At 40.2% G+C, this 13746-nt stretch overlaps 2 protein-coding genes across 5 annotated transcripts; both read left to right on the forward strand.

The window, feature by feature from the left end:
* The first annotated feature begins 1728 nt into the window (after positions 1–1728).
* Positions 1729–3984, forward strand: LOC109952224 (R-spondin-3-like). Of its 2 annotated transcripts, XM_020587192.1 has the most exons (5): positions 1729–2057; positions 2250–2441; positions 2695–2835; positions 2939–3085; positions 3242–3984. In XM_020587192.1, the coding sequence occupies exons 1-5, from the start codon at positions 1973–1975 to the stop codon at positions 3418–3420; spliced, it is 744 nt and encodes a 247-aa protein (XP_020442848.1). In that variant the 5' UTR covers positions 1729–1972; the 3' UTR covers positions 3421–3984. The 2 variants fall into 2 exon arrangements, with proteins under 2 accessions (XP_020442848.1, XP_020442849.1); XM_020587193.1 differs by lacking the exon at positions 1729–2057 and having other exon boundaries at positions 2091–2441.
* Positions 3985–4227: 243 nt separating this feature from the next.
* LOC109952223 (E3 ubiquitin-protein ligase rnf146-like) lies at positions 4228–6566 on the forward strand. Of its 3 annotated transcripts, none has more exons than XM_020587188.1 (2): positions 4228–4412; positions 5060–6566. In XM_020587188.1, exons 1-2 carry the CDS (start codon positions 4378–4380, stop codon positions 6135–6137), a joined length of 1113 nt encoding a protein of 370 aa, XP_020442844.1. In that variant the 5' UTR covers positions 4228–4377; the 3' UTR covers positions 6138–6566. The 3 variants fall into 3 exon arrangements, with proteins under 3 accessions (XP_020442844.1, XP_020442845.1, XP_020442846.1); XM_020587189.1 differs by having other exon boundaries at positions 4229–4507; XM_020587190.1 differs by lacking the exon at positions 4228–4412 and adding an exon at positions 4848–4930.
* The last annotated feature ends 7180 nt before the right edge of the window (positions 6567–13746 follow it).

The following is a 13746-nucleotide window of genomic DNA, read 5'->3' on the forward strand; positions in this document are numbered from 1 at the left end:
AGTAAGAAAACACGGCAGTTCATTCTGGCAGAGATGATGTTATGAGACCTTGCTGTGCCTTTCATAATCAGGAGCACATGGTTTCATGGGTTTCAAGTGTCACCAATTCTGTTCAGTTTCCTGCAGGAGTAGAATCATATCAGTCAAAAAGTGATAATGCATTTGGAAATAAGAGCAGGCCATATCACCAAATCCTGTCAATAAATGAAAAATTATAATTTTTTGATCCTGTAAGAATTGAGAGGCTGTGCTGAATGATTCTGGACCAAAGCACTGGCAGAGAAGTGGATGATGAGCCACATAGTTCCCAAAACAGGTGATGATGCACACTTGAATTCCAAACAACTAATTCTCTGTACATCTGAAACTTTCATCACCTTCCAGCTCTTAAGGAAACACAGATCCTTTCTGACTCTTCTAGTGCTCATTGGGAAGCAGTCGACTCACCCTGTATACTGTATATGGGTTTGATTTCTTGAAGCATTGTCTTAATAGAAAACACGCAGTGTCTAGTCATAGCTTAAGTCAAAATAATTTTAAAAGCTTGAACACATAGGAGTGACTTTTTTAGTTACAATCAGGTTTTTTTTTTTTTTTTTTTTTTTTGAGTTGTTCTAACATTATGATTTCATCTGGCGAGTGAGAGAAAACTTTGAAAAGCTGGTGTTGATGTGCTTCAAAAATATAGTCTTTTTAGCTTCAATGGAAACCAAATGAGGGGATATTTTAGTTTCGCGGTTACACACTCGCCCTATGTGCCACTTATGTGTCAGTTATGCATCACTTAAAGCTGCACTCACTTCCAAACATGCAAAGAGCCTCTTGCTGTTGTGCCTGATAACAACAGGTTTACGCTTGATTTACAGTTCTGCATCCTATCTGTACCTATGGGGTAGGTAATTTGTAGCCTTGTACTGTACGCCATAACCTGACATGCTCCTCTCCATAAATGTAATGCATTTCCTCATTCCTCAGTGGCTGTCCAAGCCATTGAGGAATCAGTAAAAGTAAATTCAGTTCAACATCTCTTAGTTTTAACTCCAGCATGGCCCGCTCAGTTTCAGTCACTGTTGTTTGTAAGTGGTGAAGAAACACAACACAGTGGCATAGAAACCCCACCGCCAACTAGTATTTTGGTGGTGTAATTGCAGCGTAATATAGACACACCAGTGCACAATTCTAAATGCTCACAGCAGCGTAGGCCACTTGCATAGCCCACAACATAGGCTCTGTGTAGATTTAACGCAGAACCGTGAATCAGGCTTTACTGTGAGTCTTGCATGCTAATGCTTCGATATATTGTGTGTTTTAGTGAATGGCACAAAAATGTGTCATTTGAAAAGTTATTTATTTGATGAATGAACTTTTACTGAAATTCTGCACAGTGAAGGTCAAACTTTTTAGTGAAGTACCAATAAGCAAAAACACATTGAGTGAAACGGGACTTTGATAAAGAATGCAGAATTATAAACTTAATTTTCTAATAAACAGAGTACACGGTTTTCAATAAGTTATCATCATGCAGTGATATCAGTCACATTCCATGTGCTGGTGTAGAGCAAGAGACACTGTTGATGTGTAAATGGATCAGTAGGAGGGTCGACAAAGGAGTGGAGGGTGGGAACGTGTGTGTGTGTGTGTGTGTGTGTATGTCAGGCGGACAGAGGCAAGCCCACAGCAGCTTACCCAAACATTACATTAGATCTGTGTTGCAGATATCATGATGTTTTCTCTTGTTTGCACTCTACACGGCATTCTGACAGTTTGAGTGATCTCCTGGAATGCACATGGGATTTTTTTCCTCAAGAAAGCATTTCTGCACTTGACTGCTGTCTTGCACAAACTGGAATCTCTACATGGGTCCATTTGAATACATTTTGAGGAGAAATTCACAATTTTTTTTTACATAAAAGGTTTGTTATGTGACGTGAAGAGTCTTTGCCGACTGGATCTATATCCATAGTGAAGGAAAATGTGGCTCCCGTTATTAATTTGTATCCTGCACTTCACAAATCTTACAAAAGGCCTTGGCAACACAACAATTATAAGATACAGACGTAAGTATTCAAGCCTAACTTGTCATCCTCATCTCTCCACTACTAGTCTTAGATATACGTAGCTTTGTGGTGTGTGCCTTTTCTTTTCCCATTTATGTAGTTGAACATTAGACAGACACTATATGTAGAGACAATATGTGTTTTCTTTCAGCAGCACATTTTACATCTTTATTTACCTCTAACCCATGACAGGTAGCTCTTCAGTGAACAAACTCTGTCCGGTAGGTTGTGCATCGTGCTCTGCCCTGAATGGCTGTCTGTCATGTAAACCTCGCCTCTTCTTCCACCTGGAGTTAGATGGGATGAGGCAGAGGGGCGCCTGTCTGTCCTCCTGTCCCTGGGGTCACTATGGTACACGCTCACCTCACATCAACACCTGTGCTAGTAGGTATTAATGAAAACATGAAGGACTGGTGGAATGATCTTTAAACATGTTTTGAGGTGACTATAAAAAGACTGGGATTACAGTGGTAGAAGACTTTATTGCTGATTAGTTGTATTTAGATGAGCAGACAGCTATGACTAGTTCAGCAGTTTCAGAGCGTTTGGCAAGGCTTGAAATGCCCTCTATCAGATTAAAGACAGTATTGAGACAAAGAAACAAACAGTAAAATCTTTTGGTGTCCTGACACTGTAGGGTGCAAAGAGGACTGCGCTTTCTGCTTCAGTGAAAGTTTCTGCACTCGTTGTCATCCCAGCCACTTCCTGTTCCGAGGTAAATGTGTAAAGAGCTGTCCACATGGGTTGACCTCAAACACAGTACTGCGAGAATGCACAGGTGAGACACTGTCAGTAATGTATGGTCATGTATTGAACTGAGTGTTTCCATGATGGTGGGAAACTACCACACACTGTAAGATGTTTACGTCCCTCTGTCCCAGAGTGCCCTGTTGGCTGTGAGGCGTGTGTGAGGAGGAAGATGTGTGGGAGGTGTAGAGCAGATCTGTACTTTCTCCATGGGCAGTGCCACCTTGCCTGCCCAAGTGGATCTGAGCCTGATGTACAGCTCATGCAGTGTGTCCTTCAAGGTGAGGGATGTTCCCTATGTTTTTAACATCCACCATCCATTTCAGATATTGAGCACACTGGTACATCTCACCGAAACAACATCCATGCATCATTTCAGAATAGTCTTTGTATTCCCACCATCTTTTGCCACACTAATCATCAGCTGTCTCCTGTAGTGCACTGTGAGGTTGGGGACTGGACAGACTGGGGTCCATGTATTCAGAAAAGGAGCACACGAACCTACAGGAGGGGTGAGGAGACGCGTACTCGACAAGTTCTGCGGTCCCCAAGTGTCTATGCCGACCCCTGCCCACATGTGTCAGAGTTCAGGAAGTGTTTTATCACAAAGAGATGAGTCCAAGTAGGTTGTAATAAGCTGAGCGAGAGCCCCTTTTAAACCTTCTGCTGATATTGGAGAGATATTCAACTTGTTATTGCGCATTCATTAATGGCTGGTAATTTAAAAACTCAGAAAACGATTGTATATCCTTAAAATGTCAAACATGTATTCCTTTAAAATACATTTTTTTTCTATCAATCCAACAAATTAATAAAAGGGATGGATGCATATAATGAAAATCTTAATAAACTGTTCCCTATACTAGGAATTCGAACACCTTTGCAGCATCACTTGGACTTTCCTGGACTTTTCATGAATAGCAAACATACAGTATGCTGATTTGTTGCTAGCTGTGGCCCACCATTGTATAAATGACTGATATGTATATGCCATATTGCAACTTAATGAGAACTACTGCTTACTCTTGGCTCTTGCTTATTTTGGTCCTTAGTCATTCATGCAAAATGGTCTTATTCATGTGCATAGGAGGGTCCTGGGGGACCTGATATTCTGCATGGCTTACAGTACTTAGAAACAGAAGAAGAAATCACTAATGGTATTAGTAACACGTGCTTTTACTCCATGACAATTCACTTATGCTGTAATGGGAGCATACAAATATAAAAAAGCACAAACTATAGCAATTTCTCTATCACATAAATGATTGATTTTATATGGTGTACGCTAAGGTTGAACTGATGCAAAAAAAAGACGCAACATGACGGTACAATGAATACATTTATATCATTCATGGACTTTAACTGTGACATATACCATAACAAAACGTGGTCCTCTTAGTAAATAAATCACACTTTCGTTTTCCTGTCTGCTCATTAAGCTCGCACGAGTTCATGTCAGGACTCAAAAATACCCGTGACTCACGGTAGCTGCGTTACTGTGCGCAGCCACACCAGACCTACAGAGCTAGACTGGCACTGACAACCGAGGGCTATCCGGGAGCACGGAAGTCAGATGTGCTTGGCTGTCTGGCGCAGTCACTCTTGGGCGTACGTAACTTTATAACTAAATATAAATGCAGCTTTATAAATATCCCAGTCTGGACTTCTGCTAACAAACCTTCTGGAGGTATCCCACTGTTCAGGTGAGTTTGTTATTTAAATAACTAGGAAGCACACTCACAGCTGACACGCTATGCTATAATAGCTGTCAACGTTAGCATAACATTGGATGAATTCCCGACTTTAACTTGGAGTTATGTTCGCTGTATTAATAGTAACTGTTACTTTACACCAAACAGACACGCTTCTAACATTATGTGAAAAGAATGTAAAGGTTGTTAATACAGCAGCTAGTGTGAACCTTAGCTTAGCAGTAGCATTAACCTAGCTAGATGGGCAACGCTGGCTCTCAAACAGAGGTCCTTTGTTATGCTACACACGGTATTTGTCTCAGATATTTAATTGCCATAGTAGTATAATTTGTAATATTACTAACAGATATAAGAAAACCTCGTAACATTGTGCGCATGAGGGCGTTCCCAAAAGTATATCCAGGAGCACGTCAAGTAAGGGCAGCATCAAATCTCATTGTAGTATTATGGCCACTGAATCACTTTAAGATTACAAGGGTATAAGAAATCACGCCTGTTTTCTCGGTCAGATATGTTGTGACAGTTCTCTGTTTCTTTCTGTAGCATGGCAGGCTGTGGAGAAGTGGACTGTTCAGTGAACGCCCCGGCTCCATCCAAGCTGACAGAGGAAGTGGGAGATACTTGCACCACAGACTCTTCCGGCTCCATCATACCCCCAGAGTGTTCCATTTGCCTGCAGAGCTGTATCCACCCTGTACGCCTCCCATGCTGCCATGTCTTCTGTTTCCTGTGTGTGAAAGGTGCGTCCTGGCACAGTAAGCGCTGTGCCCTCTGCAGACAAGAAATCCCTGAGGATTTTCTGGAGCATCCAGTTCTCCTTTCACCTGAAAAACTGAAGGCCGTAGCTGCAGGGGTGAGTCGATATGACAGGACAGGGGGCAGTTCCCAAGGAGACTATACATGGTACTATGAGGGGCGCAACGGTTGGTGGCAGTATGATGAGAGGACCAGCCGTGAACTGGAGGAGGCCTTTGCCAAGGGGAAGAAGAGCACAGAGATGCTGATTGCAGGGTTTCTTTATGTGGCTGATCTGGAGAATATGGTGCAATATCGCCGCAATGAGCGTGGTCGCAGGCGCAAGATAAAGCGAGACATTGTTGATATACCCAAGAAGGGAGTTGCAGGACTGAGGTTAGACCCTGAACCTGCCCCCACCCCTGTTTTACCAGTTGTCACCCAGGCTGCAACAGAACGCATCAGCTCAGCTGATGGATCGGACACTGCAAGCCAGTCACAGTCTTCCTCTTTTGGGATTTTGTCTTTGCCCCCTGTTAGACCTCTAACAATCCTGGGGCACCATCTCACAAGTCCCCTCTGTCCCTCCCCCTCAACTCTTGACGACTCTCTGTCTCAGCTTCTGATCAGCCAGCCAGAGGGTGAAGAGGTGGAAGAAGACGATGAGCTGCAGACATACGAGTATGCATCGGGAAACAGTGAGAGTGAGGAAGAAAGGGAGTGCGAGCGAGGGAGTGAAGAATCAGTACCACAGAGAAGACACAGGCAAAGACCACTAAGAGAGAGTCAACCAGCCAGAATGCCTCCAAGGGGCGGGCCCTCCAGCTCTGCGCTAAGTATTCGCTCATGTAGTCCTGATGGACAGTGTGCAGTGACAGAGGTGTGACTGCAAGTGTACAGTTGTATCTGTCCTACAGATCTTAAACTCCTATCAGTTCAGCAAAAAAGTTTAAAAACTATTATGCACTTTTTAATGGTCAATGAAATGGAAACGTCATTATTCAGATATTACTTCTGCGATACAGTCCATTTTCTCTATTAAATATTTGCCAGATATGACCCTAAAATACATTTGACATCATTTTATATCAAAATAGTCAAAGATCTCTGTCCAGTTAATTGTAATCTGATCAACCCTTTAACCTGCAGGTCTACAAAGATAACTAGCAGAATGTGTACTTGAGTGTCACATTCCAAAAACATTATTGACAGCTTCCTCCACTGCTAACATTCAAATACTTATCACCTGAGATAAACTTACGTCTATCTTTATTGTTGGTCACACTCCTCTACCCAGTATTGTTTCAGGCAGAAACCACAAAAAAATGTACATGAATAAAGCCATTTCAAGTGACCATTAACACATTTTAACACATTTTAAAGGCAAAAAGTAGTTTCAGCCAGCAATATGAGGCAGTGGTAGTCATGCATTGCTCTTAGCAACAGTCTTGTTTCCCAACCAAAATTATGTCAACTTCTTGAGCAGTTATGTTAAAATCCTGCCATCTGTCACTGCCTTTACATCAGTTTATTACTGTGAAATACTGCCTCTTAGAAAATTAAACTACACCCTCTGTGTCCTTGTGTTTTCTAATCGTGGTTGATGGTTTGTTTGTTTTTTTGAATATTGTATAAGCTTAAATGTAGCACCCATTATGTATTGATTACAGAGGGTTAAAATTGCCTTTCCTGCTTGACTATTTTTTGATTAAAGTTTTAATAAGGATCTAATTACCTACAGTATTTAAACTGGAGTTTGTATGTTTTAAATGTATGAGGGGGAGAGAGGCTCCATTGTCTCTTGTGAAAGTCATATTTTAAATCTAATGCGTGTTTGTGTTGTGGCTAGTGTAGGGTGCTGAAAAGCAGCTGGCAGAACCACTGGAAAGTATTCAGCTATATATGTAGAGAGTCACATTTGGATATCTATTTCTTGTCATAATACTCATGATAGTACTACTATCAAAGCTCTGGCATTGACTTGTACTTGGACGAGCTGGAGCTGTCCTCACATGCTCTGTTTTTTCTCCATTCGGGCCAGCTGCTATTGTTTTAACTGTACTGTTGGTGTCTTACTATCTGAGTTACCTGAAACAAACCCGTCTCTGTGTTGCTACCTCTGTCGTGTTTTTGTCAACCTATTAAAAGTGTTTATCTATAATTTAAATGACATAGTGGCTTTTTTTAATGGAGATATTCATAGTCTGATATATTTCAAAATTATGACGAATGTAGAAACAGATGCCTGTGTGCAGTGTGTCCTTAATTTAGTCTGAATGCTCTGGAATCCACAGGATGGAGCTGTTGCACAAATTTTTTTAAACCTTTTCTCCACTGGTTTCTTGCTGAGAGATGCAGATATCATAAGGCATTTCTTTAATACCTGTTTGCAGAGAAATGTGATTGGAGTACTGCATCTGTGTGCCAGTAACTAAGTCTAAGAGAGATTGTGTCTTTTATTAAACTGTAAATTTAGTTAATCAGACAAAACCCTTTTGTAATTCTCTACAGAAAAATGAATGAATTCTCTAAACTAAACTACTTTTTTCCCTCTATCTTCTCCCTACAGCAGCTGTATTTATAGGCTTGTGGTTGCTGTGGGGCCATGATTGAAGTAAATGTGCCTGAATGTACAAGTGTCTTTCAGGTTTATGTGAAGATGAGACTTTGCCAAAACTGAGACCACCACCATTTAGCATTTGCCAACTAAGGAAAACTACACACTCTATTTGCAGTTGGGCTGTGACTTGACTCAAAAACAAGGTTTAATGAGCCAGACTCTGGCTCTTGGTTTTTTTTTTCCCCCAGTGCTATTGATTGACAAAAGATGTGTTTCTGCTTTTGGATACTTTGTGGTCCATAAAATATGCTCAATCCCCTCCACCACCATCACAGCTGTTATGCCTTTTCCTCATTGGTCAGCACAGCCGTGGTGATTGTCAGTTTAATTCAAATTCATTTATTTTCCAATTCTTAACATATTAGACATTTCAATTTTCAATTTATGTATACATTTCCTTTACTGAAGTGAACAATAGAATTTAAGCATTCACCAAAATAACATTAGCTTTTCTTTTCGCTTTAATTTTTCAGTACAAAACTTGACATTGCACAGTACATATTTAATTTTACTTTAAGAAAACAGTGTGCTAGGATCCCAGTTAACACTTACATTGTATGCCCACTTTGATGCGTGACTAATTAATTGGGTCATTTAAAAAAAGAAGAAATGGCCAAATCTGATTTATTTAAAATTGCCCAATATGGCAACCTAAGTTGAGATCAGGTACATTGATAAGATAATCAACAAACACTCGTAGCCATGTTGCATGGGGGGGTAATATAGGCACTAGACAAGAAAATGTTCCGAGTTAAAGGAGGAGAGAATTGTCTCTTTGCATGGTGATAAGGTCATGACTGTTCTTGTCTGTGCATGTATTATATGATACAGCCAGACATAGATTCCCTGCTGAGCACACAGACATACAGACAGGAGGCAACACTTCTATAAGTTTTCCGACACACGCCTCCCCTTTGACTTTATCATATTCTGGTCAAACATCTTCTTTAGCCGAATTCCTTACATTACAGAAAATACTGTACAGTGCTCGCCCTGTCTCTAGTCCCTCCACAAATAGTCCTGTCAAACCCACTTCTCTCGCCACCCCGAGGCCCACGGTAGAGCATTATTGTGTGCATTATTTATGACCTTGTTTTTGTTGAGCTAGATCGTCAGGTCATGTCCGTTAAGCATATGTGTTCTTATAAAAGTGCTATTTTGAAATCTAAAAATGTGCATCATAAATACCAGCTGTTTTCACTTGTGTAACGTTTTCAGAATGTATAATATTGAACTTGCCGTATTGTAACAAGACCTTTTAGTATTTAGCTTCTGTCCTGAACCCGTCCATGCTATGTTTGTACATTTATGTACTGTATGGCATCAGTATTTCTAACCATAAAGCTGAGAGTCACAGACGAGGTATCTCACTCATTCAGTGGCCCGGAATGACCTCACACCTACTCTAACCACCATTGACGTAACACCATAAGATCCTATCAAGTGACTTGCCTCACTAAGCCTGGTGCTACTGAACCATTTATAACCATGATGCGCCATGTCATCGCTATGATACCTAAAATCATAAAGTTGATATTGCAGGTAACAGCACTGTATAACTGCACACACTATTTTTGTTTTCTAGCCTATTGTTTCTTTATCTTAAGACTATAGCAGCATAGCAGTAACTACACTCACTGGCCACTTTATTAGGTACATCAGTACAATTGTGTGCATCTGTATTTATGAAGCTCAAAATGTTTCAGTTTTTGGTGAAATTGACTTAAATGTGTAAATTCACTTAAATGTTTATTATTGAGGTCATAGTTAAAGGTGGTGTTGTACTGGACTATACATGAATATTACCCACAGGGTTGTGCAAAGGTGTGGCTGTATTTCTTCCTGCTTTTGAACGTAACCAGCAGTAATGTATATGTGTGAATGTCTACCATTTTAGCCACACTAGCAACGTGGTTCTATGGATGTTAATGTTAGTCAGTAGTTTGGTTCATCTCTCTGGTCCAGACTGAAATGTTTTGACAAGTACGGATGGCTAGCCATGAAATTTGGTTCAGACATTCTTTAGATGAAAATCAACTAGTAACATTTGGCTGCACATGCATATGTGTGAGGCGCACATGAGTTTATGTGTGCGTGGGCCACAGGCCAGACTGCAGCCCATTTAGTTGCTCCCAGCTCACTGCTTAACTGACTCCAAATTCATATTGGTCATCATCACACAATAAATAGAGAACTATAGTCACCTTTGCCGTGCAACATCAGCTAATCCCACGAGAGCACTCTGCTCTTGTTTTTAAAGGTGAAACTTAAGGGTTGTCTTTCAAAGGAGAGATATTTGCACACCACTTTATTTTAATGGTGAGGTCTGAAATTCTCAAGAACCCTTTAGGGTCCTCCTGGCTGTCCTTGATGGTCCCACTCTTCATCATCTGGCATTTGAGATAGCTGTTTCAATGGACAGACACACTGACAGTTCGGACAGGTGGATGAGCCAAGTCATGACACTAACTCCAGCCCAACAGCCCGTACTTTGTACTTTATAGATAAAGTGGGTGAAAAGTGTAGATTTGATGGATTGTGTTCATTTTAACCAATTGATTTCACCATAGAATGATAGCTGAGGAACTGAAGTAGTTTTTCTTTAGGTTTACCAACAGAACACAGAAAGAAGAAAACAACACTCAGTTTTTACTTTATATTCTGAAACCAATATATAACTGGTTTGTTTAATTTTTATTGTAGCTAATCAAATACTGTTTTCTGCTTATAGTAGGACAGAGGCAACAAGAACCAGATTTTTGTCAGTATGATTTAAAAATACTTCCCAGAGAGAATAGCTGCAGCCACATCGTAAATAGCGTGTCGGCCATACTACCTCTATGAATTTCTCGTCAGAACTGTCCACTTTCTGACCCCATTGTTTATGTGCTTAATTGCATCTTGTGGGTACGTAGCATTAATGTCTGAGGACACACACAACCAAAGCTCCAAAGAAATGCAGGATACACGAGGTGGCCATAACATGCATGTGAACATGCAATTAAAAGCATGTATTTCTGTGGCTTTAGGAAGCCAATTTATGAGTTGTCTTTTTTGATTTTTCACATGTGGCTGGGCCTACTAATAATTTCAGGCGCCATGAACCTTATTTTACTGTGTTTTTCCTTCTGGTTATCATCATGTGACCTGTCTTCTATGATCATTTTTCTGTGGAATATTGTACATGGTAGGTTAGTTTTTACTGCTTGCTGTGTGTTCTGATGTCTGGGTGTGTTATGTTTTATAGTTTTAGTGTTGCATTTTGTCATTGTTAAGTACTTCATAGCTTTTTTTTGAAATTGCTATTGCTATAATTTACACTGAACACCATGTCAAAATAAGTCATATTTTATAACTTTGATAAGATCTAGACAAATACAGCCCATAGGCATTTGAGATCAGACTTTGAGGTCTCTTCAGTCTATTGTGTATAATTGTGTAAAAATTGTTAACTTGTTCTTGTCTTCTGTTTAACCCAGCTATAGTGGTGAAATCAAACGTGTGAGACACGTGAACATCTCTGATCTGTCAGATTTTAACAAGAGAAAATGTTTTATTTAATGGATAGAAAAGACCTGGTGAACCCTGGTAAACAGCTCAGTTCCGGGTTGTCTGTCTTCTTTATGTTTAACCTCATGAACAGAGTGGTTCTGTTACTCTTCTATTCACATTTTGTCAGACAAGCATGCATACACACTCATACAAGCAGCAGTTAACTAGGTTATCTATTTTGAGTCTGCCACAGTAGCAGCTGACACGTTGAGTATTTCAGTGTGAACCCCTAATCCTAGCGCCAATGAAAGAGAGTCTTGTCAGGACAGATATACGGGGCAGAGGGCGCAGGATGGGGGACAGGTGGATGTGAGGGAGAAGAGGCAAGAAATAACGTGAGATTCACATGTGCCCTGGACAGCCGACAAGACATTATGTCAGCCACCCGAGGCGTACTAATAATCATACAAGTTATATATACATCTTGAGGTCTGCCTGGCAGCTAGTGTGTAGACAGTCTGTGAGGTGAAATTTCAATTATTAGATCTCAGTAAACCCAGATATGACTTATATTTTAACACCAAATATTGTAGGCTATATACGGGAAAACATTAAAGTTATTTCATGTATCTCATAAAAGAATTAAAAGAACACCATATCCTGCACTAATAAATGTCTCATTTCACAGCAATAGTACCTAAAGAGTTTGTGATTTTGTATCAGAGTTTAAGTTAATTATTGTATAAAACCTTTGAACACTATCAGGAAAACAGCAGAGGGTTTTCTCAGCTATAATTCTCAAACACAAAATTTGTTCTTTCAGAATAAGACTTTTTTTTTATCAGGTTATCAGTGGTGTTTGCTAATTTAACCTTAAATGGATTTGATCAAATCCAGATTGCCCTAACTGTTGTAACGTTTTAGATCAGTTCCCAAAAGCCCTATATGTTAAATGCCATTTTATTTACAGTGAAATAAATATACCGTCAGGTGTTGTCATCATCTATTCAGATTTGCATGACTCAAGCTGCTGAACTTTACAGACAGCGGTTCACACTGTTTCAAACTAACAGTGGGTGATCTGAAAAACATTTTTATATCCAGTATTTTCACTTGTAGGGCAAGCCTGTGTAGCCAATAACTTTGAGGATTTTATTAATTAGCCCTGTGCATTTCCTGTTCAAAATGTCTGCTGTGAAAAGATATATTTTTAAGGGAAAAAACTGTATATATGTCAAATAAAGATTGATAAAATATTTTTGCTATAAGAGAGAGGAGGTCACAAATGGTGATTTAATTGCTGTTGCTGGAATGCATGAGTGTCTTTGCTAGTTCCAGGCTGGCACCACACTGTCATGCACGTGCTGTGTGGGAATGCACACACAGTGTAGTGACTCAATCAAAAGGGCAGATTAGCACCTTTAGTATGATCAAAGCTTTACTGTTTGTACCTAGGGTGTCATAAATAAGGCTCTACAGCAGGTGAGGGTAGATGTCTATACTACATGTGTGATATTTTGTGCAACTCAATAGAGACACTTCTAGAAGTTTTTGATGGGTGTTCCCTCCCTCAGAGTCAGGATGTGGGTGTAATTACTTGGCTTGTTGATGTCAGCGGAGCCATGCCTACAGTTCAGCTGTCTGCTTTTGTGTTCTCTCCTGTTTGCTTTCTGTCTGTCTCTGCTCTCATGTATAGCCTGTTCAGTGGAGAACATACTGTGCCAAGCTCTGCCACTCTGTGTCTGCCTGCAAGAAGTGTCGCCAGTCAGGGAAGGAGCAGGGAGAAAGAATACACACCAGAGAATGTCTCTCTGTTTTTTTTTTTTCTAACTGTAGATCATACAGGAAGCAGCTTGCCAAGAGTTAGCAGGGGGCTGGATAAGGACAGAGAAGTAATGGCCAACAGAATGCCTCATTAAAATACTCTCATGTAGTCCAAGGAGGTGCCAATCTGTAAGACTGGCTCTCATTTACACACACACATGCACACCCCAGCATATCCTTGTAGTCATCATTTACAGGGTCCATGCATACACTATTAATTTACAGGAAACTTACCTTAACCCTTCCCCCAGTCTTAACCAAAGCCGACACTTGCTCTAACCTTACACCTTGTCATTTTTGTAAAAATTGAGAAATTAGCCTCCAATCCCCTCAAGCAACTTCCAGTCCCCCAAAGCTCCCAGTGTTCTATCCCCACAAGTACCTACAGTGGGTACAAAAAGTATTCAGACCCCCTTAAATTTTTCACTCTTTGTTATATTGCAGCCATATGCTAAAATCATTTAAGTCCATTTTCTTCCTCATTAATGTACACACAGCACCCCATATTGACAGAAAAACACAGAATGTTTGACATTTTTGCAGATTTATTAAAAAAGAA

Source organism: Monopterus albus, unplaced genomic scaffold (genome assembly GCF_001952655.1).
Source record: "Monopterus albus unplaced genomic scaffold, M_albus_1.0 scaffold443.1, whole genome shotgun sequence".
Lineage (NCBI taxonomy): Eukaryota > Metazoa > Chordata > Actinopteri > Synbranchiformes > Synbranchidae > Monopterus > Monopterus albus.